Here is a 24,287-nt window from a genome sequence, read left to right on the forward strand (position 1 = left end):
ATATCCTGACATGTTCATTTTGTTGAAACCCGATGTGGTCTCTGCACACGATTTTTTATTTATGGTAAATTGAACTGGTTGATGCCATTCACTTCTGAGAATTACCTCAGTTCTGCTCTCTTTTTATTAGCGAGGCTGTTTTCGGAGAAAACCCGAGCTATTGTCATAGCCAGCTCGTCGTCCGCCTTCCGCCATCCGCCGTAGCCGTTGTGCTAAAACCTTAACATTGGCCATAACTTTTTAAATATTGAAGATAGCACCTTGATATTTGGCATGCATGTGTATCTCATGGAGCTGCACATTTTGAGTGGTAAAATTTCAAGGTGAACATCATCCTTCAAGGTCTGGGGTCAAAAAAAAAAGTGAAGGGAAGTAATAAGCTTTTATTGGACATAGTTATCTGACCTGCCCACGTATATTTTTGTTAAATAAATCAAAGCGGCGCAGTAGGCGGCATTGTGTTTCTGACAAACACATTGTGGTAAAAGGTCAAGGTCATCCTTTACGGTCTACGGTAAAAAATACAGATTTAAGGGAAGTAATAAGCTTTAAAAAGGGAGAAAATTATTCAATACGGAACATAGCCACTTTATATATTTGGCATGCATGTGTATCTCATGGAGCTGCACATTTTGAGTGGTGAATCTACAGTCACGGTAGTGGCTTTTAATTATTTGCTACTAAAAATAGAGATTTGATACAGGGCTTATTTGTTAAAAGGCACTTAAGCACGCATGTTCATATTATCCCTGTGGCATATTATATTTTAAATATAGCATTTATTCTGGAAGAAAGGGGCCTAATGAATGTTGCAAAAGTGTCGACCCAGATGAGCCTGTGCAGTTTGCACAAGCTAATTAGGGACGACACTTTCTGCCTAAACTGGATGTACAATACGAAGAAACTTACTATGAACGAAAAATACAATATAGGCTTAAAGTATTGCTCCTGATAAGCCTGTGCGGACTGCACAGACGAATCTGGGACAACACTTTAGGCACATGCATTAATAAGCCCAGTGTTTCCAGAGCGCGCCAGCTCATATACATATTCATATTCAAAGTATTTTCATTTAAACTATTGTTTCTATAATTCATAAAACTAGTTTCCCCGTGAACATCTAATGAATTTATTGAAACTTCAAATAAAATATTCAGTATAATAATATGATCAGATTATAAAAAGGGAATGTTCTGGGTCCAGGGAGGAGACCTTGGGGTGGCAGGGTGCTGCGCCTCTCCGTTTAGGCCTAGCTGCATGGAAAATGGCATGTCAAGTTGGTTCAAATTTCTGAAACTAATTGAACCTAGAGCGGTGCAACTGCACTGCTTCAGTCTTTAAAATTTTCTTCGCAGAAGATGCCAAATGAGGAGGAGAGAACAGAACGGAAGAAGCCTGTCTCGCAGTCTGGCTGCTCTTGATTGTTCTTTTAATTGCAGCAATTCAGCCATGAGCTCGGTGACATAATCTGAAATATTTATCAATGATTGATATTGTACTCATTCAAAACCAATCATATGCATTGTTACAAATATGTACATTGAACAATTAAGGAAATACACATATATTATAAAAAAACAACAACATTTGAATAACAGTCAAGCTGGCCATTTGCAATTACAAGGTTTTGGCATTATATGTATATAAGAATGTGGCTAGATTGCACTTTACCGATATGCAGTTGTTTACCACTATCGACAAAGCGGGGGTTTGGGGGCGGTAGCCCCCCGATACTTAGGAAATATATTGGATAAAATGGATTATTTGGTATTGCTTTAGTTGTTATGTGTTTGGTGTTAAGGGTTAGGGTACGTTGTTTGGTGTTAAGTGTTGCGTACTGGTAAAGTGCAATTGCACCTAGAATGCCAATTTTCTATTGTGCTTAGAAGGACCATTACCATAATTGCAGGCTTCTTTAACAGGTTTTACGACATGGGGGCCCGCCTTATACTTCGGATACGAAATTCTGTAGCGCTTTCCCATTTCTGTGTCTCCACATGTTGTCTGTGTGCATTCGAAACTGAATGCAGGGCTGCCAGATGCAATCTAAATTCAGAATTATTACTTTAAATCACAAATTAAGTCAACTTTTTTATGTAACAAAAATGAACTCAAAATTGTTTTCACAACTTATGCAAGTGCATTATGGACATACTAAGTCCATCACACTTTTTATGGTTAAGAACTGCCACTGACACTGCCACTGTTTATTATTCAACTAGCATGTTAATTTTACTATAAACAAAGAACATATTTTTGGTTGTACGACTTTCCGCAACCAATGCAGAAAAGTCAAAAGCCTGTGATGTTAGATGGACTGTAAGTTAAGAATTAGGTGTAAATATATGCATACAGTGATCATTAAAAGAGTAAGAAAAGACACGTTGCCATTTTTACTCGGACTGAATAAATGTCAATCTCCAAACAGAAATATAGTAAGGATACATACAAATCAATGCATGGACAGCCCAATTACAAGATGATATGAGCAATTGACAAATGCAGATGAAAAAGACAAAGATATTTACATAATTCATCTACTGCCATCAACTGTCATCAACAAACAATTGCATTGGATGGGACATTGGCGCATGTAAATAATAACACACCTCACAGTAAAGGCTATTTAAAAAGGTCAACAACTTAAAAACAAACGTCGATTGTCCAGCCCTGTCACACTTTGGAAAGCCGAAGAATCCTTTTGTCCCCTTCTCGGGACGAGCGTTGCAGCCAAATGCTACACACTGCACCATCGTACAAATAGGTAAATCCTAAATGTCACATTACAAATCTAATGGAAATCAACACAGTCTAGATTGAAAATTGTTTTAATTAACAGTCTTGATGTAAATTACAATTAATGAAGGATGTTCCGGGTCATGCGCAGTTGTCTCACGACTACGTCATCAGGGAAAATGGTGGCGGAAAGTTCGGCACGCATTACGGAAATTACCGATCATCAAAATCATCGTTTTTTAGCACTTTCTTTTTTTATTTTTGTGTTTTTATTTCAATGTTATTATATTATATTCATTTATAAAATGTGCTTTTTAAGTCTGACCTTGTCTGTTCTCCTTTAAATATCAAGATGTGACCCTTTTGCACTCAAAAATCATGAAATGTTTGATTCTCTTTTGTGTGTACAATTGACATTATTATTGAATTATGAAAACTTGGACTGCCTCAGGGTAATAACATTTATTTTATTATGCTTTTGTTAACCAACAGACTTTAAAATAGAAATTATATGTCAAGTTTATTTGGGAGAAACTGTCATTTACAGATACAAAGACACTTACATGAATAACAAGCAACAGCAATTGTTCATAAAAAGTGGATAGTACACGCACATACTGATGTAGTAGAATACCATTTCATGAACAAAATAAATTGTCATATCTTTGTATCACTTAAAAATCATTATATAATTGTATATAGGTACTATGGTACAGCAAGAACAAATGTTTCAATGTCATATGGAATAAGATGGTTTCTATGATTTAATGCTGGGGTATTTCTAAAAATGTTACACAATACCAAGGCTGACGTCTTGGAAACACCTCAGAGTGGTGAGTTATCTTGACCCTTCAACACTTAGATACATATTTTCACGCATTTGCCTTAGAAAGTTACTTTTAATTAAAAAGCTTTCTTACTAAATTCAAGTTTCAAAGGCTTCATTTTCAACCCTTAGTAACTGATGAGCAGCAAACAGCATAAAACCTGAACAGACTGCGAGTTACTGAATTACTCGCAGGCTGCTCTGGTTTTATGCTGGTTGCAAAAGCCATTTTCACTTTGCTTCTGATGGGGAAAGGGTTAAGAAGGATATCAGGGGGTCCCCCCTTCCATTTTTGGGTCAAACCATTCTGAAAAATGTGTTAGCATGGACTTGACCTTGTCTTTCCTTCCATTTAGGAGTACTATGACACTTATGAATCTGTTACAGCTTTCATTGCCTTAATATAATAAATTCAATAGCAAAAGCATCACAAGAGCCATCCCTAGCTGGGGCGCTGAACCATTCTTTCATGTTGATATTATGTGGATCTTCTATCAGCAACCTAAAAATGTCATAAAGACACATTTGAAGTTGAACAACTCTAGTAGTTGGATAGGTTAACATGTATGTAATCTCAAAACTGTTAAATTTATAAATTACATGTGCAATATGAAACATCACCATGCCAAAAAACAATGTTTACAACATTTAACCAATTTAAATAGGATTTCCTTTAATTTCATAATTTTAAGCAGAAACATTTTATCTATTTTGAACAACAAGCTGGGTCCCCATTGAAGCTTGCACATTGCTTTCCTCTTGAAAAATCATTAATTTTGTCTTAGAACTAGTATATAATAAGAATCTTCATATCTGCCTAAACGGATTCCTAGTGAAGGCATATCTTATCAATGTGTTTACAATATGGAGCTAGCTGTATACTTGGCTGTGATGATTATGGGAATATTGTTTACAATTCTAATTATGCCCTGATTTCCTGCCACCTTTCTTCAAGGTCTTGGGCTTAGTAACTATTGGCCTCTAAAATCATATTTCAGTGTTTGGCTAACCAGGAATGATCTGTGAAGATCTTCAAATAATTTGAAGGTTGAACTTCCTAATACAGTAGTTTTAAAACTCCCATACTGTCATGTTGTTCAACTTCCACCTTCTCATGTCTAACTGCAATTGTCTGATGTTGTCCAACATCCATACTTTCATGTTGTCCATTATCATAGGAGTCCTTGTCCAAGTTTGCCAGTTTTTTATGATTTTATAATTCTACTTTGACTGTTTTGTAAGGTCAAGAAACTTGTTGCAATCTTTTCATAAACACCTCCATTGGTGATTTATTTTAAGTGGTACTAAAATTGTCTATAGATCCAAACTGTTGTCCATTCTCTTTTGTTTAGAAATTGATTATGAAAAAAACAACCATGTTGTATTGAAGCTGTCATGTTTTGAAGATTTTTTTATAGATTCTATCAGATAACTAATTTATTACAAATATCATATGATATATTTGTATTGATCAGCCCCACTTATAGACTGAAAAGCTTATAGAGTGAAAAACTCCTTATGGATGGTGAACGTATATTGTGAAACAGTCTCTTCATCGTTATTATCTCTGAAGAAAAAACCAACAACCTCAGAATATGTTACAAACCTAAAAATATTCAGTATCATTGTAATCAATTTGATTAACAGATTTTGCAGCAGCTGAAATGCATTTCACACATGTTGTAATGAGCTGTTAGACATTAGTCCTAGGCAGACATAATGTACAGAGATATCAAGGACGAAACAAAGTGCAACTGCATTTTGCAAAAATCTCCATGTTTGGTGAGATTCCACTGCATCGTCTCATCTGTCATCAAGTCGGAGATGGGGAGATTTGACATTTGTATTCTTAGAATATTGGCTTAAATGTTGTACTTATATACAGGAATCTGGCTGCTCTGTATTTTCAGTGTTGTTTTCTGTAGCTAACAAAATGAATTTTTATTTTTATTGGAAAAAAAGACATAGCAAGTAAGTGAATGATGTGAATAAATATTTGAGACAAAATTAATGACTGGTTGGCATAATTGAGTTATTTGTAAAATACTGTACAGGCAGTATAATCTTTCGCCTTATAACTTTTTGAGAGCAATAAACAAGTGTTTTGGTTTAAAGGCACATTTATACTGCAATCCTGTCATGTTATACACATCAAATTAATTATGGTCCTTAAAGCATTTCCATAAATGGCTGCAATTCATTATATTTTGTATTATATTTAGTTGACGTGCATCTGAAGTTTGTCATGTGGAGATAAAAAATGTTTCAGTGTTGAAATATTGAGTATGTGCATCTAAACTGCAATATTTTTTTTTGAAAAAATGACTTAAATTCTTCTAAAAATGTCAGATGTTGATAATCTTAAAATGCCATCGTCTTAATTAGTGTACTGGTCAAATGATGTAGTTTACTGATAAATTAAAAAAATTAGAAGGTGCGTGTTATTTGTGAATTCATTTGATAATACACTTTTATTTAGTGATTTATAGGTATCCAGTCTTTCAACCAAAGTTCATGTCACATGTACTAGACATTATGTTGATTGAACCTGATCACAGCATATCAGTCAGATAACTGAGAACAATAGTTTTTTAGGATATATGCAAGTGGAACCGCAAAAAGTGCACTGGAGCAGTTTCTTTTGTGATGTTGTTTGTGATGACTGTTAAGTTGTTGTTTCTTGTCTTGGGGCTCAGTATGGGATAATTTTACAAACTACATTTTATTGAGTTGAACAAACCACAACCTGAAATAAACAACCACTCTTTATAACTTCAGCATCTACTGATGTCAGGTGGCATATGGCATTTGTCCCGTCTGTCTGTACTAGGTTCACCCAAAATGACACATATAATATTACATTAATAATGCTCCTACAAAGCTGTGATACCTGCATGTATTTTATCCTATTACCAGATGAAAATCGATAGTATAACAACGATCCCATAAACTTAAGCTTTATACGATCGATATTTTTAGACCATGGTTTCCCGATCTCTATCTAAAGAACGCTATATGTTTCAATGTGACGTCATAGCAAATGATGACGTTGAAGTAAACAAACACTTCGGAGTTAACTTGGGAAACCAGCACTGTTTCTTTGAATTTTAAAGTATTTTTACTCTTTTTGAACGATAAACGACCACAAAATAATAGGATAAATAAAATATTATGTGAGTGTCGGATAGAGATCAAGTTTATCATGCTCGGCTCGAAACTTTGTACCACTCGGCAAGCCTCGAGATTCTTGTTTCTCAGCCTTGCATGATAAACTTGATCTCTATCCGACACTCACATAATATTCTCTATATGTCTTTAAACACTTTCAACATACCCATATCACCTGACTCTATTTTGACCTTGAAATTGACCTTACTTTGGACTTCACAATTTACAAGGTCAAATTTTTTTACCCAAATTGACTGTTTGCTTAAAAGCTTGGATACTTCCATTCAACACTCACAACACATCACCGGACCTCATTTTGACCTTGACATTGACCTTCATGTACTCAGGTCTTCAACTTACTCAAATGGGCTAATGGATCCATACTTATGATGCAGGCTCTTGTTTAATGATAAGTTACTTTGAATGATCAAAATATATGTAAGGACGTGCAATATACTTTAGAAATCTTGGAGCTTGTATGTCTCACATGTAATGTCTATATTATAGGCTATACTTCACTTTAACTTTGGCTTGAAATATCCTTCACAATTTGAGTAATTAGAAGTAATTTTGATTCCATTCAGCAGAATGTAGGCTAAGGATTATTATTGTAGGTGCCAATAAACTCTTCAAACTTTTAACTCAATCTTTCAAACAGTTAATGGTCCTTATGACTCTGCCAAAAATCTTAAGTACCATAAATTCCTATTGAAGCACTTGCACATGCACCCGCCAAGATCCAGTACTGTTTGAGAGGATGCCACAATTTCATTTCCTTTTCCTCATGGATAGCAATCGGCCGCCTGTTGATCAATATGTTAATTTTTTGCTCTACAATGGGGAATGCAGATTATTTTGCATTTTCAAAATCCAATATTATTTTAGATATTGATAAAACACATCAGCTAACATTGCTCTATGAGTGAGTCAGTAACACATGGCACGTTTCAATAGCTGTTACCTGATAACAAGGGACTTACCGTAGTAATGATTGACATTGTTCAGTTCAATGATTGACTCATATTGGTCAGCAATTGGTTACAGAAAAACCTATATTGATTTATTTGGATTAACAACTCTGATGGAGTACTATACACAGGTAAGCAGTTTGAATCTTGGAGTATTGTGTATTGCAGATAGCCAAAACATGTGCTGACCATCCTTTGGTTTTAACACTATTTATTTAGTTCATTGAAAGTACATATAAGCAATACAATACAATACAAACATACATATTATATTTGAAAAAATATTCTAGGCAGGTAGAATTGCAGTATTGCTTAACATAAAGCCTGGAAAATACAATTGGACAGAATTGAGAAGGAAGCTCGAGGCTTATACTATGTCTCTCTTCTGTCAGTTAGAAGCGCTGCTGTAATGGTGTAAACAACCAAACGTATAACAACTATTTAAAGATATGTCAAAATTACGAACAATATATTACAGTGATAGGTAAATGCATACCGTTTAGAAATAAAAAAGTAGTATAAGTTATAATACAAAAAGTATAACAGAGTTATGTAGATAGCATACTTTGGTGACTTCTTTTCAATATTTGCAATGGTAAAACCAAAAGCAATAATACCTATTAAATATTTCAGCATCTTTACAAAAAACAAAGCTTTTTTTGGTTTTAAGAATTGCTTTAAAAAGAAAAGACTCAAGTTGTAAATGATGTCATGGTGGTTTTTAATACTCATAGTAAATGCAATATCATTACAGAATGCTCCATGGAATGTATTCAAATTTTATTCTTAATCAATCTTTAATGATGTTATTTTAAGCAATTTGGTTTTGATGTACACGAGAATTATAAAACGTGATGTTTTTGTTCTTTCAGTAATTATAGTGATAGCGAAGAATTGTAAGTAAATATCTGGTTTGAACCCATGAAAGTTCAAATACTGAATGCTAAGGTTGTGGTGAAAAGTGCTTTATTTAAAATATTTTCAGAAATTTTAGTTGGTTTATGACCTCTTAAAGTGGGAGTTATAAGCATTGTACATGTACTTAAACATCTGTTCATACATCATTATGTCCCAAAGCTGGAGTTTTTAACTTCTCTTTAAGTACTGTTTGAAACTCACTCAAACTTTAACATGTGAATGACCTTAATGTGTTTATGATTTTAAGAAGAAATTTTAGCTGGGACAAGTTTGGGCAGAATTGTTGGTTTTCCACTACAGAACATATAGTCCCAAAATTTAGTGTTTTCAATATCTCTAATTACTAGGTGGATTTTGTTTTAACTTTCACAGTTTAATGAACATTATGTGTTCTTTATTGTTGAGAAAAGAATGAAGACTGTGACCAGTGTGGGTTCAATTATGGTTTTTGTCTTGTAATCCACATTAGACTACTTAAAGGACAATAATTTTATGTCAGTGTCGAAAACTGTGTGATGGGGGCAATAATGTCTGTTCTTTCAATAGCCAAAAAGATATTTAGAAGTGATTGGCTATTTTGGCTACTGGTTATGTTAACATAGGAATATATTGCTAGATCAAAGTTTATAGAGACTTGAGGTTTCTGTGGTGTGTCAGACCACATGGCCAACTTGGTTCCAGCATGTTTATATTTATTCACACTTCATTACAGATTTGGCATGCCTTGGAATAGGATCTTGTGGAAACAAAAATATGGGGATTGTTTATAGCTAATATATATATATATATATATATATATATTCTACAAATATAATTCCAGGTTTTTATCTTATTGTGGATTAGATTCCATCAGAATGGGGAGTAAACAGTTAACTATAATAGTTTGAGTATTGTTGTCTCTGAGTGTTTTTTTTCATGAAAAAAACGCGATGTTGAATATTTCTTTAATTATAAAGTTATAATGATGTATAGTCAATTTGTTTTAACATCTCAGTGTCTAAAAATGGATCGATTATGTTTCTGCTAAGTGTCTTGTACTTAGAATGAACAACTATCACATGTGAATGATGTGTGCAAAACAACTGGATTATGTTATGGGTGATCAATAGCTGTTTTCAGGCTGTGGTTTGACTGTTGTAAATGCAGGTAACAAATCACTTGTAACAAGATCCCAGCATCCTTCAGCTCTAAGGAAATTATCAATATTTGAAAAGTTGCTTGCCATGAGGGCTGGTAATAGAAGACACACTACTCAGTTTTCCAATGCCCTTGTGTGAACCTCTTTCATAAAAATCAATGTCAAATAAAGACTGTATTTCTAAATTGAAGGACCCACTACGTGACTCAGTGGTTTTGGAAAGGATCGTGTGAGAAAGCATGCATTGTGATGTGCACTTGGTGCATATTGGAATGATGTGCTCTGTGATATCTGGTGACACTCTGGAAAGTTGGAAATTAAAGCAGATGATTTCTCTTTGTAAAATTAATGGAATCAACTCAGGAATGGCTTGGAGTATGTGTGTTTGAATATTAAGTGACAATTTAGGATTATAGCCTAGTCACCACCACCCATCTGATGGCATTTACAATGAATATAGCCTAGTCACATTAAGTTATAGCATTATAATTATGTTTGTGTTATTTTTTTCATCTGAATCGAAAACTCATTTTCCATTTGAAATAAAAACTTGTGTACCGAAGTGATGTGTAAGTCATTGTTAATTCTTAATTAACTCAATTTTTGAATTGACATTTGATAGTGAATTCACATCACATTTATATATATCTTGCTCAACATGCAATACAAGTATCAGCTCTTATTGCAAAATCTATGTCTTAGTATTTTTTTACTTGTGTTAAGTTTACTACCTACATGTACTTACTAATATTTCTATATCCATATCCTCGAGGGCAAATGGTTTAGCTGTCATATTATACATGAATATATACATCACTGATAAAGTTGTGCTTTCTGGCTAATGTAAATACAATTTCCTTCTATAGATATTTTCCGTTGCTATATGTTTTTTTGCGATTGATTGTTGGACGGAAACATACCAATGTGACTTCAGATGATTTCATGTCTTACAGAAGTAGAAGATTTACTGTTAAAAAAATGTAACTAGCACAAGCAGTCATGTCATTCAGGGAAATTAATTACAGTTTGCAAGCAGCACTGGAACTGATTCAGTGAAGGATTGGGAACAATATTGGAAAGTGAATGTTGATAATTAGTAAATTGTGTATGTTGATAATCAGTTAGTGGTTCTTTTATTGGAAGCAGATTTAAGTCTAAAATATGTATTGTGGAATGTGGAGAAAAAGAATGTTCAGATTAAGTGTTGGATTATGCTGCTTGTGATAGCAGGCTGATTATGTTGTAATATTAGTGTTAAGCGAAACATTTACCACTACTTCTTCAGCATATATGGATTTTATGAAAATGGGGGCATTGCTGTTTCCATTCTGTAATAATTTTAGGTAAGTACATTTTAAATGTTTCAAGTACATCCTTCCTTATTTTGAGAGGGTGAATTATTATGTATGTCTGAGTTCTTGGTTTGGGCAGTAGAACATGTATACATGGGTAATGATTTCCTATTGTTGAAAGGTTTTGACATGTCTAGGAGCTTACTACATGTAATATATTGTATGCTGCAAAAAAAAAAAAAATTTGTTTTGTCTAATACACAAGATTTTTCACATTTGATCCTAGAACTGATCGGGTATATTTTTGGTGCGGTCATTTTTGCATAAGACTAATATTTAATAAGTCATGAAATCAAATGGAATACAATAGGAGTTTCACTTTGGGAAAACAGGCGTAATGCAAGAGTTGTAGTCTTTATAGCGTGTGTAGTCTGCACAGGCTTATCAAGGAAAAAACTGCGCTTTTTTGTATTTTTATGCCCCCGGTTGGAGGGCATATAGTGATCGGACTGTCCGTCCGTCTGTCCGTCTTTCCGTCACACTTTGCGTTTAGGTTTCGAAAAATGCTCATAACTTCTATGTCCCTTGAGATGTAACCTTCATATTTGGTATGCATGTGTATATGGACAAGGCCTTCCCATTCGCACACAAATTTTGACCCCTGTGACCTTGACGTTGAACTTAGGGTCCGCGTTTAGGTTTCGAAATCTGTGTTTAGGTTTCAAAAAATGCTCATAACTTCTATGTCCCTTGAGATATAACCTTCATATTTGGTATGCATGTGTATATGGACAAGGCCTTTCCATACGCACACAAATTTTGACCCCTGTGACCTTGACATTGAACTTAGGGTCCGCGTTAAGGTTTCGAAATCTGCGTTTAGGTTTCGAAAAATGCTCATTACTTCTATGTCCCTTGAGATATAACCTTCATATTTGGTATGCATGTGTATATGGACAAGGCCTTTCCATATGCACAAAAAATTTGACCCCTGTGACCTTGAACTTAGGGTCCGTGTTTAGGTTTCGAAATCTGCGTTTAGGTTTCGAAAAAAGTTCATTACTTCTATCAAGCGTTTATAGGGGGCATAAGTCATCCTATGGTGACAGCTCTTGTTTGTTTCACCTCCACCTAGCGAAAATCCAGTTAGCTGATGTGTCGTCCCTGATTAGCCTGTGCATTAAAACCCGTTTTCCCACTTCAATGCATAAGTTCTATAAAGCCCAAGTCTCAATATTGCTGATAGAGCCCCGGTCCAACCTGGTTTGCTAACACCGGTCGACTAGCTAGAACCTGGATGATTCGTAGGATTTTTTAGACGTGGTCACACTTTTTTCCGTTGCCATCCCGGTTGAAGCCGGTCAACCCCGGACTAGCTACGGTTTATCACGGTGAAGCCCCGGCAGAGCCCCGGTTGTCGCTGGTAATGCCCCAATTGAGCCCTTGTGAAAGCCGGCAACGTCCCAGCAGAGCCCCGGTATACCGTAACTCCGCCAGCACTCACCGGGGCTATGCCGGAATCAGACGCCAGAAAAGCTACGGCAACGCCCCCGTTAAACCCCGGTCGTTGCCGGTAATGCCACGGCGGAGCCCTGATGAATGCCGGTGGCGTCCCGGCAGAGCGACGATTTACCGATGTGTTGTAGCTATACCGGGACTCTGCCGGTATGGGCCCGACTGGAGCTACTGTGCCATCCCGGTTGTTCCTGGTGCTGTCCCCGTGACTCCCGGTTCATGCCGGAGGTATCAATTATTTTAATACTTTACTGGTGGAGCCCCGGTTGTCCCTGGTTCATCCTGGTCGTCCCTGGTGGAGCTCCGGTATATCCCGGTAGAACCCCAGTTCATCCCGGTAGATCCCGGATTACGCAATGGGAATCCACCGGCATCATAGTGAGACTGGGCCTTTAGCTCTGTGCAATAAAAAGACACAAACTGGGGCATGTGTGACTCATTTCTGTTGTATCTTTAGTGCTTTTATTGACAATTGCTTACCTCCATGTAATCAACTTGTTGCTTAATTTGATTAGCCAAAAAAATTGCATCTGTGACAAGGAAAACATATACAAAGATGGATGAAGTTATGAATTGATATTCTTCACAATCATGTTTTATAAATGCAAAGAATAATCATCATACGTTATGAGAACACATTTCATTGGAAGTCAGGCCACATTTTGGCCTTGGTCGAGTTGGAATATGTCTGAAAACAATTTCTGATGTCCAATTCAAAATGGGCTATATTGATACATGAATGCATTGAAAGTTACTAGTTTCTTTCATTGACACATAATAATTGTATTTTCCGGGGGTGTTACAAAGATGATATAATGAATCATGAGTTCCTTGGAGAGATGTTTGTATATAGGGTTTTCTCTGGATAGTGGCAGAAAGTGTCTATAATAGATCATTGATGTGGACACTAGGGCGCGTTCTGATAGCCATTTGGTATATGTCCCTGGAAATCTTTACAATCAATATTGCATGATCTTTGCTGTTAGAGGATAGATATACAGCTCTGGGAGGTGGTAACTGTCGGATAACAACCTTTCTCAAAATCCATTTCTGGATAAATCCAGTTTTCTTTCCTTGTGATCTATGCCTTACTACACATTGAGAGAACTAACTGTTGAATATAGCCCTAGTTTCAAATTAGGAACTGTGTCCAGACTGCGTCTTCTTTACCCAAATTTGACATAATTGGACGTCAACTTATTTGGTCATAAAATGCTGCTGGTCTAAGTGTAATGAAGTATTGTGAATGTTGACTGCGTCATGTTTTTCAGAGTCAGGGAGTTGAACAACATGTTGACCTGCAACTGTTGCAGGATGGCATTTTATGGATCAGACGGTTCCTGTTGGATCAATTATCATTGAAAATATTGTAAGATTTTGACTGAAACAGTGCTGCCATCCCCTGCATTAACTACCTATCTGGCACTTTCTTGAGGTTATGACCAGACAAAGAAATATATACATTAGGAATAAGAAATGCTTTACAATTCATTAAAACTGAATAGCGCACATTCTGTTTGTGACCTAGGCATAGAATGTGTCTGAGTAATAAGACAAGATCTCAGACTGATGGAAATATTACACAATGACATGATCAATATCTTTGGTTTCTTTATTTTTTTTATGTGTAAATTGTTTAATAATTGTTCACATTTCCTTGCAATGAGGCAGTCATGGTTTCAATTCCTTTTCAGGAAGGATTTCTCAAGATCTTTCCAAATTACATCAAGTATTAGTTCTTCCCATGTGATAGCCTCAAAGTTTCCCATTGAGCTTAGAATTAATGTTTGTTTATCATATACTTTATAAGAATAGTAAGAATTGATAAACAAATATGCAATGTATCATTGAATAGTGTACACAGGCTATTTGTATGACTGCAATTATATGAATAATATTTTTACTACTATTTGGTGTATTAAGAAAACTTTACTGTAACTTTCTTTTATTCTTAATTAAAAAGTCATTTACTCTGCTGTAATTGCAATAATTTTTATCCTATTATGTTTATGTAAAGAGCAATGTGATCTCACCTTTTGAACCCAACTAGATTAGTAACCAAGAAGTAATATATGCCAACATCAGCTGACATTCTCTGTTGTAGCAATAAATGGTGAACAATTTCCCAGAGCATTTTATTGCTTCTCTTTCCTGGTCCAACAAAGTCATGTTGATTATTGTTATGGAAAAAAAAAAAAAACCCTTTCTTTATGAGCATTTTATGGCTTATTCGATATTGATCAATAAAAAGATGGCAGTTTACAACTTTTAGAGACCAGACAAAGTTGGTTCATTAACTAAGGATTTCTGTAACAAGAGACTTTTTCTTTTATAAATTTTTGTTGTGGCATATTGTACGACAGTATTATTTACTCAACAGTTTTCATGATGCATTATTGTAAACCAAAGACATCTTGTACCTACCGGGGCATTTCAGAATGAAATGTTTTCTTTGGACAAAAAGTCGTTACCCTCCAGTAAGTCAAAATACAAGAAATGAAAATAATGTTCCTGATAAATGAAATTTTTGTTGTGGCATATTGTACGACAGTATTATTTACTCAACAGTTTTCATGATGCATTATTGTAAACCAAAGGCATCTTGTACCTGCCAGGGCATTTCAGAATGAAATGTTTTCTTTGGACAAAAAGTCGTTATCCTCCAGTAAGTCAGAATACAAGAAATGAAAATAATGTTCCTGATAAATGCTTTTTGAAGTTTTTTACATTTTTTCATGAAATAAGAGATGCTTCTCTTTTTCTTAGTTGCTGAATTCTGGCCATTAAATTCCCCCCCCCCCCCCCCCCCCCCTGTAAAAATTTTTGGATCCTAGATTGGCTGTGGTGCGTTTTGGGGCTATTTCCTGAGCAAAATTAAGACTATTTGTTTCTGAAATTAGCCCTTTTTTTGCTTGAAATTTTTTCTTTGCTGGAGAGCCACTTGCTGACATTTTGCAGCCGATTTTTTTGTTTACATAGACACAGGTGGCGTAGTGATAATGATACGTTAACACCGTTAAACAGTTCTCGGTACATGTGGTATTTAGGTTTAAAACCACTAAAACAGCCCGCCCGTCTCTGTAGTAATTATACGACATTTTATTAAATCCAAACATTACTTTTGTTTTTGTTTTTGAAGAAATGCATGAGAAATTACTTAGTCAGCATGAGACCGTGACATTGCATGTCAAAAACCGTGAGACTCACGACGAAACCGTTAGACTTGACAGGTAGACGTTTCCGATTCTGCATTCACGTCTGCACTATTTTAGACGTCCTCCGATCGCGAACCTAACATTCGGTCATTTCCTGAGTTTACATTATTCTGTCTGCTTTCTTTTCTAAAGAATTGTGTTAATTTCTGTTGCTTCGACTTTCCATTTTCGCTCGCAGCATCCATTTGTCCCGGAATCTGCAACTCACTTTCTAAATCGGTCTTTCAAGCCGCATAGCGACCGTAAAGGGAAGTTACTCTTATCTACTTTTTTAGCCAATCAAAATCGTTGTGTCTTGGGAAATTAGTTAATAGTGGCTATGTCAATGCCATAACTCTGCCCATCTGATTAAATGACAATTCCGTACTGGTCGATTCGATTACGTTGAGTCGTAACATCTATAGCATAGGTCATTACACGGCACGCTTCAGTGATTCAGTCATCACGTAAATCGCCAAGTAACCCAAATGTTCAAAAAGTCTGATCGCAGTGTAAAGCGTGACCAATTAAGACATTAGCCATGTGGATTATCGACCTAGGCGGTCGTCATTATCCCCTGGGGCCTTTCCGGTATGGGTGTTATCTGTGTAATCTTAGCGATGTTTCTGGTGATTTATACGGCCTGAAAACAGGCATTTAGAGTGTGCATTTGTAAAGCATAGGGTCTTTTTTTTTTCAATCGCCAATTTCATGAAAATCTTATTTTTAATCGCCAGCTAGGAATTGTAATCACTTATGGCGATTTCAGCAATCGGTAACGCTAACGTAGCCAATACAACCTTCAGTTCAGTGAACACTTTCCCATCATACAGGCACCCTAGTCTCATTTATAAGATGCGCAAAGAATTTAGAGATACTTTTTATATGGGATAAATTCTTTGGAAAGTCTCATCGTTGAAGGACCTTGTTTGTGGTGGAAACCAGAAAGTTTAAATTTTCATCAATTTGCGTAAAATTGCAAAATAACATTACCAACTCATTAAGTTTTAATTCAGAAGTTCATTTTTACATCAAATATCGTCGATTCGAAGTTAGAAAGGCATAAATTCTTCAGTTAAACTTCTGCTTAAATCGCAAAACAATCACTGACCTGTAGCCATGTCATGAAACTGATTTAAATATGAACCAATCAGAAGAAGGCATTACGGTGTAACGTGTACGCGTAATTTTATTTAACATGAGCTTTTAACACCGACTTTTACGTAACTAGATCTAGTATGCTAAACTTTGTCGATTTAATAAGCATATGTTCAAAACAGATATGGTGCAGTTTCTATTCACTGTTCTAAGTTTCAGGAAGTGTTTATGCATGTCTTTTTCGCACCTCTGTCTGTGTTGTTTTATGTACTTACATTCTACGTTACAAAGGACGGTATACTGTACGATCTGTATCAATATTATTTATGTACAGTATAAAAATAAAAGATGTAATTTATTTCAGAACTTTTTAATTGTCAATTTAGAAAAAAAAACAATGCTAAATTAATCCAGAAAAGTATAACATCGGTTTACTATGTAACGCGCTGCACCACAACAGACGAACGCAAACTGTATTTTACGCTGTTTATTCTTCCACTTTAAACCAGATGCTTTACATCGAGGTCGTGTTATCGATTTATATCTACACAGCGAGCGTATCGAGAGATATTGAAAAATTGAATAGTGGTTGGATTTAAATTGCTCAGGCGTGCAAAATTCAAAGTGTCATTACATAATTTTTACGGAACATTATCGAGAAATGAATTATCTACACAGGTATGTAAATATTATTGCAATCCGTTGTTATTAAGTGTCTTATATCGGGGCTTGCGCAACAATATAGACAAAGAACAAAAAATTCCCACCACATAATTGGTCTTTCACCCTTTGTACGCTCCAAATATTACCCATATAAAAAGTAGCTTAATATTTAAGAGCGTCAAAAATTTGGACTAACAGGCACCCTATACAAGGCAGGAGAACTGTAAGGTACACATACTTGCTGGTACCAGAATGGTTTGATTTATTGGTGAATTGTTGAATTATTTGTAGTGTTATTTGTCATGTTGATTTCAATGATAAGATAATGAAACATCACCTATTCAATTTAATTTGTAAACATTTTTATTCATACTTCACACTATTGTATTCACATAGAGATATTTGATACAAATGAGGTCTCAAATACACATTCTTTCTGTCAACTGAAGTGGTCTAGATCCACAAAAACCTTTGCACTTGTAAACTGATACATTTTATCCATGTGATCCTAGTGTTAAGATTTGAACAAAGTAATTAGGGTGATAGACATCTTAGCTCTGAAAAATGTAACTGTCAATGTTTTCAAAATAGTCTATATCCAATTTGCTGACAAATACTATGCAACAGTAAGCAACAATAATTTGAAGGAACTTGGTTACACTTATAAGTTTTCATAAGTTACTTTTCTTGTTTTAATGCTACAGGTAATATGCTAATAATCACTTATTATCATCGTAAAAATCCAGAACACAAAAGATGTTATATTTAAAACTAAATTGTTTTGTTTGTTTAAAATTTAATTTTTAATATTCACAGCATTTTACTAGGTGATTTTGAACCTGACTGGCCATGGGTTTTTGTTGCTAATTTAGCTAAGGAAATTAACAAAGCTAATTTAACAAATCAAAGGCATCAACTCAATTTTGGGGGAAAGTGAATTATGTTAAACCATATTTGTTTTGGATGGTGCCTTTATAGTCCCCTACTATATAATTAATAAAAAAATAAGTCCAGATAATTACTTCAGACAGTTTTATGTAAATTACTGTTTCATGTATTAACAAAGCTTACACGTATTCATTTGGAGGAATGTTTTCATATATTGATGGATGTAGAGTAAAACATATATAAGTCATATGTCCTCTGCACTGTAACAGAGTTCCCTGTACTGTGTTTATTGTCCAGTACTATATAGTAGTGGACTAGATAACCAGTCTGATGACATGGTTAAATGAGCTCATTATTTATGAATAATGTATTGCCTATTATTTTATATTTGTGTATCTAGCAGTTCCTTTGAAGTGCATAATGTGAACTTTGGTCTTATGCGGTGTTTTGATGTGATTACTTCCATATTTTGAGTGGACTTATAATGTTTGCAGTTCTTATCATGGCAGTTACTGGCATTGCCTCCCAAGTTTGAAGTTCTTATTTTTGTGGAATTAGTACCAGATACTTGGTGGATGGAGTCCTGGAATTCATGTGAATAAGGAAAATCTGATATCAGACTTAAATAAATAATGAAACAAAGAAAAAGGTAATATCTCCTTATTTACATGTATTAATTTTATGTTAGGTTTAATTTATGTCATGGAAGGAGGAAGAAGGAAGTTGCAAAGATCTAATATAAAAAAATAACTGTCACTGGCTTAATTTACAAAAAAAATAAAATTTAGCATGGTGGCCCATGGTGTAAAATTTTCTTTTCCACTTTTGCCATAGTGATTGAACAATGTCTTAAATAGCATAGTTCCATATGTCATTTGCCAGATTTTCAGAGAGATTCAAACAAGTCTACTTGTTTTTGATGTTTGAACATGTTTACTAAAATGATTGTTATATAAAATATGGGCTTATCAATTTAGTTGATGGCCCACTTTTATCCTTGATATACAACTACATATATTATCCTGAATAATTATTTATGACAGTAATATGTACATTGATTGTGACTAATGCCTGTTGATGACTTGTATTTACATTCTTACACCTGGCAGTTTCAATAACCCTAACTATCTATTAACAATGTGATGTAAACCTTAAGTGGCTTGGCCATTATGGTTCTTCTTGTACTAAATATTTTATAAATACATTTGAATGTAGTGTTTATAACAGTATAATTATGATGGTTTATATTTTAACACTTATATGATAAAATAAAATAATATGCATAAATAAATGTTGATTAAAAATATAATAAACATGTATGAGCTGCATGAGGTGTAAACGGCACCGATGCCATATGCAGCCAGCATAGCACCAGCTTATGATCAGCCTGTGCCGTCTGGAGAGACTGCTGGTCACATGAGGCATAAGACCCTTTTTGCCTGAAGCCGCTCATTGATATGTTCTATGTCTAGTTCAAGTTTAGGCCTCTTGTATATATCTGTAAAAAGTATCATTTACATTGTACTTTCATTCTCCCAGCTTCTTGATGTGTAACATATGGGTGTTGTTGTACAGTCTGCTTTGAGAACTCAAGTAGGACTAGTTCAGAGGTTATTGAGATGTTACTGAGTGATGGATGGAAGTCTTGAGAACAATGTGTGGCTCAAGTGTTAAAGTCATGTGTATACATCCTGGTCACTGGATTGCGCTTTGTTGCTGATAAATTATTTATATTTCATGTTACTTCGCTCTTAGTGGTATTATAATTGTGTTTAATTTGTATTCGGATTTAACATTTGCATCAGTTATCTTAAATGCCTGAATGTGAACCTTGGTCAAGTTGGTTTGAAAATTGGATACATAATTATGTAGAATTGAAAAAAAATAAATACGCTACATGTACAAGTTTCTGTTTTGGAGTGTGTTGTTTTAGAGAAAGGATATTACATGTGTTTCATTGTGTGTCCTGCATGAACCTACAAGTAAGTTGTCCAGCAACATTTATATCAACTTTCATAAAGTTTGGAGGAGATACAGGATAGGGAATGTCTTTCATATGTCTGTCTGACAGTAACATTTTCATGTCTACTCCATATTTCCTATGGCCTCTTAACCCTTTACCACTTAGATAAGTATTTCGAAGCATGTGCAGTCCCTTAGAAAGTTACATTTAATTAAATACCTTTCTTACTTTATTCAAGTTTTAAAGGCTTCATTTCCAACCCTAAGAAGATGAGCGGCAAACAGCATAAAACCTGAAGAGACTAACAGTTACTCGCAGGCTGTTCTCGTTTTATACTGGTTGCACATAGCCATTTTCACTTAGCTTCTAATTGGGGAAAGTGTTAAGGATGTGTGTCAAACTATGCCCAATGTTAAGGTCAATTAGTAGTTGTTCAAAGGAAAGTAGCTTTCACACCAGTCATGGTCACAGTTGAAGATTAGATTTTGAACCTCCCTTTTCTTCTCTAACATGTCCACTCTAATGGATGCTCATTAAGACTGTATGCAGAAGTCAGAAGACAGTAACATCAACCCAGGGTCAAGGTCAAACTTGATGATTGAGTGCTTGAACTTGTATTTCCATTGATATTGATTAAACTTGGCTCAAATGTAAAGCACATGTTGGCAATATTTAGAAGGCATGGTGTAGTTGTGCTACAGCACGGTCAATGTCACAATTGAATGCCAAAAGACTCATGGGTGTGTTATATTGTATAAAGTACTGTATCACCTTCTAGTGCTTATATAATCCATACAAATAATTGAACAAAAAATACTGTTAAGCATCTAGTTTAAGGTAACAATAAACTTTAATCTCTCTGTGAAGAGCAGCATGTAAAATCAACTATTCAAACCATTTTATGCCTTAGTAGACCATAATAATCAAGAGTTCACCAAGTATGAAATAATTTGTTGTCATTTGTATTGAATCAATCGTTGTCTAGTTTGTGGGGTGATTGATATTTATACATAAATTGTCTGTGTCATGTTTTAAGAGGACATTTGTACCTGGTAAATAACAATTTTACTTCTTAATTCAAATTTTCTTAGCAATTTTTGGTCCTAAAAGGATAAGAGTATTTAGACGAACAAAACCATGGGCTGCATCATACTGAGTTAGCATTTCTATTTATTGTTTATTAAGCAGATTCTTGACCGAAAATATGTAATGCAGAGTTTGTTGAAGTTAAAGTTAATTGTATTTTATACTTATTTATGTTTATATTTTACACATACTTATGTTTGCTGCATATCCATAGGATAACAGGTTGTCATCATCAACTATAACCCTTACAATGCGGGAACCGAATTTTTAAGGCCTTTGCAAACAGTTTGGATCCAGATGAGACGCCACAGAACGTGGCGTCTCATCAGGATCCAAACTGTTTGCTATTCTGATAGTATTCTTTGAAAAACATCGAAGAAAATGCGAATTTTATAAATTCAGCAGACGACATTTTAGCAGACGACAAATTTCCCAGCATGCAAAGGGTTAACCTGTACACAACATGAATGTTTCATGATATATTGGATTGTGTGAATAAACACTGTCATCAAATTTCTGAGTAATATATCTTGCTAATAAATGCAAGGTTATGTACCGGCCAATTCAGGACAGGACAATTTTCTATTATATGCAAGATGATTTATCCTTGTTTGGTGATGGTATGGAATTGTTAAGACAACCTGAGCGGATTAATGTATTCCAATATGATCCTTATAATTGCAGGTAGTTAATTGTTGAACTTATGCCATACTGTTTAAGAAAATATTTTGTTTTATTCTAAAGAAGTAAAACGATTAAGCAAAGAAGACGAGTTCTGTTTTAATCCATTAACAATCTATCAATTCAAAGGTGGAAAGTTATGAATGAAGACCACATACCTTAATATTTGTCATTTCAAAGTTCCTTTGACATTTTTTGCCAGCTAAAATTATGATTCTTTTTGTCATTGTGTGCTTATTAGGTAGTTGGTTGTTTGATCTGTCCATATTTTGTTTCTGGCTCATATCTCTATTGTGCATGATAGGGTATTTAAATTTGGTACAAAAAATCATCTTATCAGAACCACTTGTGGCAGGCAACAACCAAGTGACCTTCTTAAAGGTCAAGTTAATAGGGACACCTGAGGTTTGTGCATGTCCTTTTATTGATTATTGTGACAGTGAAAACTTGAAGATGTTTGTTTTACACCAAAAATTATATTGTGCATGATAGTGGGTAGAGATAAATTGGCACATATAATAATCATATAATTATAATGTGTTCTGTGCAAGAACACGCCTCAAATCAACAGGGTCAAGGTCACACCTGGAGTTAAGCCACTTAGATAGGTATTTGGACACATTTGTAGTCCCTTAGAAAGTTACATTAAGACCTTTCTTACTACATTCAAATTTTAAAGGATTTATTTCCAACCCTTGGATACTGATGAGCAGCAAACAGCATAACACCTGAACAGACTGCAAGTTACCTGCAGGCTGTTCTGGTTTTATGCTGTTTGCACATTTTCACTTTGCTTCTGAGTGGGAAAGGGTAAAGGTCAAAAACTGTCTGGAATACAACACAAAGGAATAATGTAATCCATTTGGGTCAGACTTAAATGCTTTTATTGCTTTAACAAATGTTTAGTTACTTATGCTTACATATAGCAAGAATTTTTCAGCATCAAATACCAATTGTTAGCTAACACATTGTTGAGTACTTATCAGTAAAAATGGTAGGTTAAATTGTGTTGTTCATTTTGTAATTGAGTTATGGATTCGAGGCGACATATCAGGCCCGACTCCCCTGAGTTCTAGCTGAAATATTGTGTTGTCCTTGGAAAACGATTCATGTTGATGGTAAGGTAAGCTTTTAACTTCTCATTTGAAGTAATCATTTCTGACAGGAGCTGATAAAAGATTAGAACTGAAGATTTGTCCAACTGTTCTGTAATGTAAGTAGCTGGAAAAGATGAGAACTTTGACTTCTATAATAATCAGTCATCAGCCTAGTGTATGCCAACCAGTGGGTATTATGTGAGGAGTTGGGCAGTGGTTGCCTAGTGTATGCCAACCAGTGGGTATTATGTGAGGAGTTGGGCAGTGGTTGCCTAGTGTATGCCAACCAGTGGGTATTATGTGAGGAGTTGGGCAGTGGTTGCCTAGTGTATGCCAACCAGTGGGTATTATGTGAGGAGTTGGGCAGTGGTTGCCTAGTGTATGCCAACCAGTGGGTATTATGTGAGGAGTTGGGCAGTGGTTGCCTAGTGTATGCCAACCAGTGGGTATTATGTGAGGAGTTGGGCAGTGGTTGCCTAGTGTATGCCAACCAGTGGGTATTATGTGAGGAGTTGGGCAGTGGTTGTGTATGCCAACCAGTGGGTATTGTGTGAGGAGTTGGGCAGTGGTTGCCTTGTGTATGCCAACCAGTGGGTATTATGTGAGGAGTTGGGCAGTGGTTGTGTGTGCCAACCAGTGGGTATTATGTGAGGAGTTGGGCAGTGGTTGCCTTTATACAGGGAATATTAGACTGTTGAAAATAGTGCATTATAATTATCTGTCATCAGCTCCTTCTGTAGTTTAGTAAATGTTATGTCCAATTTTTAGAATTAATGCTCCCTTCAACGCCAGAAGTGCAATTAGCATATCTAATGAAGCCATATTGCCCTTTCTGACTATAAGTTGAAGAATTTTTTTCTTATTTATGTGGAATTTATGGAACGAGATGTTTTAACAATTTTTGTGTGTGACCTGTGACCTATTTAAAGTCTTTCTCTTTGAAGTCCTATTAAAATGTTGTTATTTTTTTCTTATAGGCCTAAGTCATGTAGATGCAGTATTACACATAAGTGTGCTATTTTGTCTCTAAGAAAATGGTACTTTAAATCCATATTG

At 35.1% G+C, this 24,287-nt stretch overlaps 1 protein-coding gene and 1 long non-coding RNA gene across 6 annotated transcripts in view; one reads left to right on the plus strand and one right to left on the minus strand.

The window, feature by feature from the left end:
- LOC127882166 (uncharacterized) overlaps positions 1 to 24,287 on the plus strand; it is a 96,394-nt gene that overhangs the window by 16,584 nt on the left and 55,523 nt on the right. The window contains exon 1 of one of the 5 annotated variants that reach the window (XM_052430647.1): positions 7,565 to 7,829. The exons of 1 other annotated variant lie outside the window; for it this stretch is intronic. Coding sequence is in view for 2 of the 4 variants with exons in the window: in XM_052430641.1 (XP_052286601.1) it covers positions 11,045 to 11,097 (53 nt within the window). In the remaining 2 variants the exon portion in view is untranslated. Of the gene's footprint in view, positions 1 to 7,564; positions 7,830 to 10,817; positions 11,098 to 19,002; positions 19,054 to 20,152; positions 20,387 to 24,287 lie in introns of those variants that run through there. 3 more of the 5 variants (XM_052430641.1, XM_052430643.1, XM_052430644.1) reach the window with 3 other exon arrangements.
- LOC127882175 (uncharacterized) lies at positions 1,192 to 22,399 on the minus strand. Its single transcript, XR_008050432.1, has 3 exons — positions 22,293 to 22,399; positions 1,899 to 2,046; positions 1,192 to 1,468 (listed from the first exon to the last, which is right to left on the minus strand). It is a non-coding gene; the product is annotated as an uncharacterized LOC127882175 (long non-coding RNA).

Source organism: Dreissena polymorpha, chromosome 5 (assembly GCF_020536995.1).
Source record: "Dreissena polymorpha isolate Duluth1 chromosome 5, UMN_Dpol_1.0, whole genome shotgun sequence".
NCBI lineage: Eukaryota > Metazoa > Mollusca > Bivalvia > Myida > Dreissenidae > Dreissena > Dreissena polymorpha.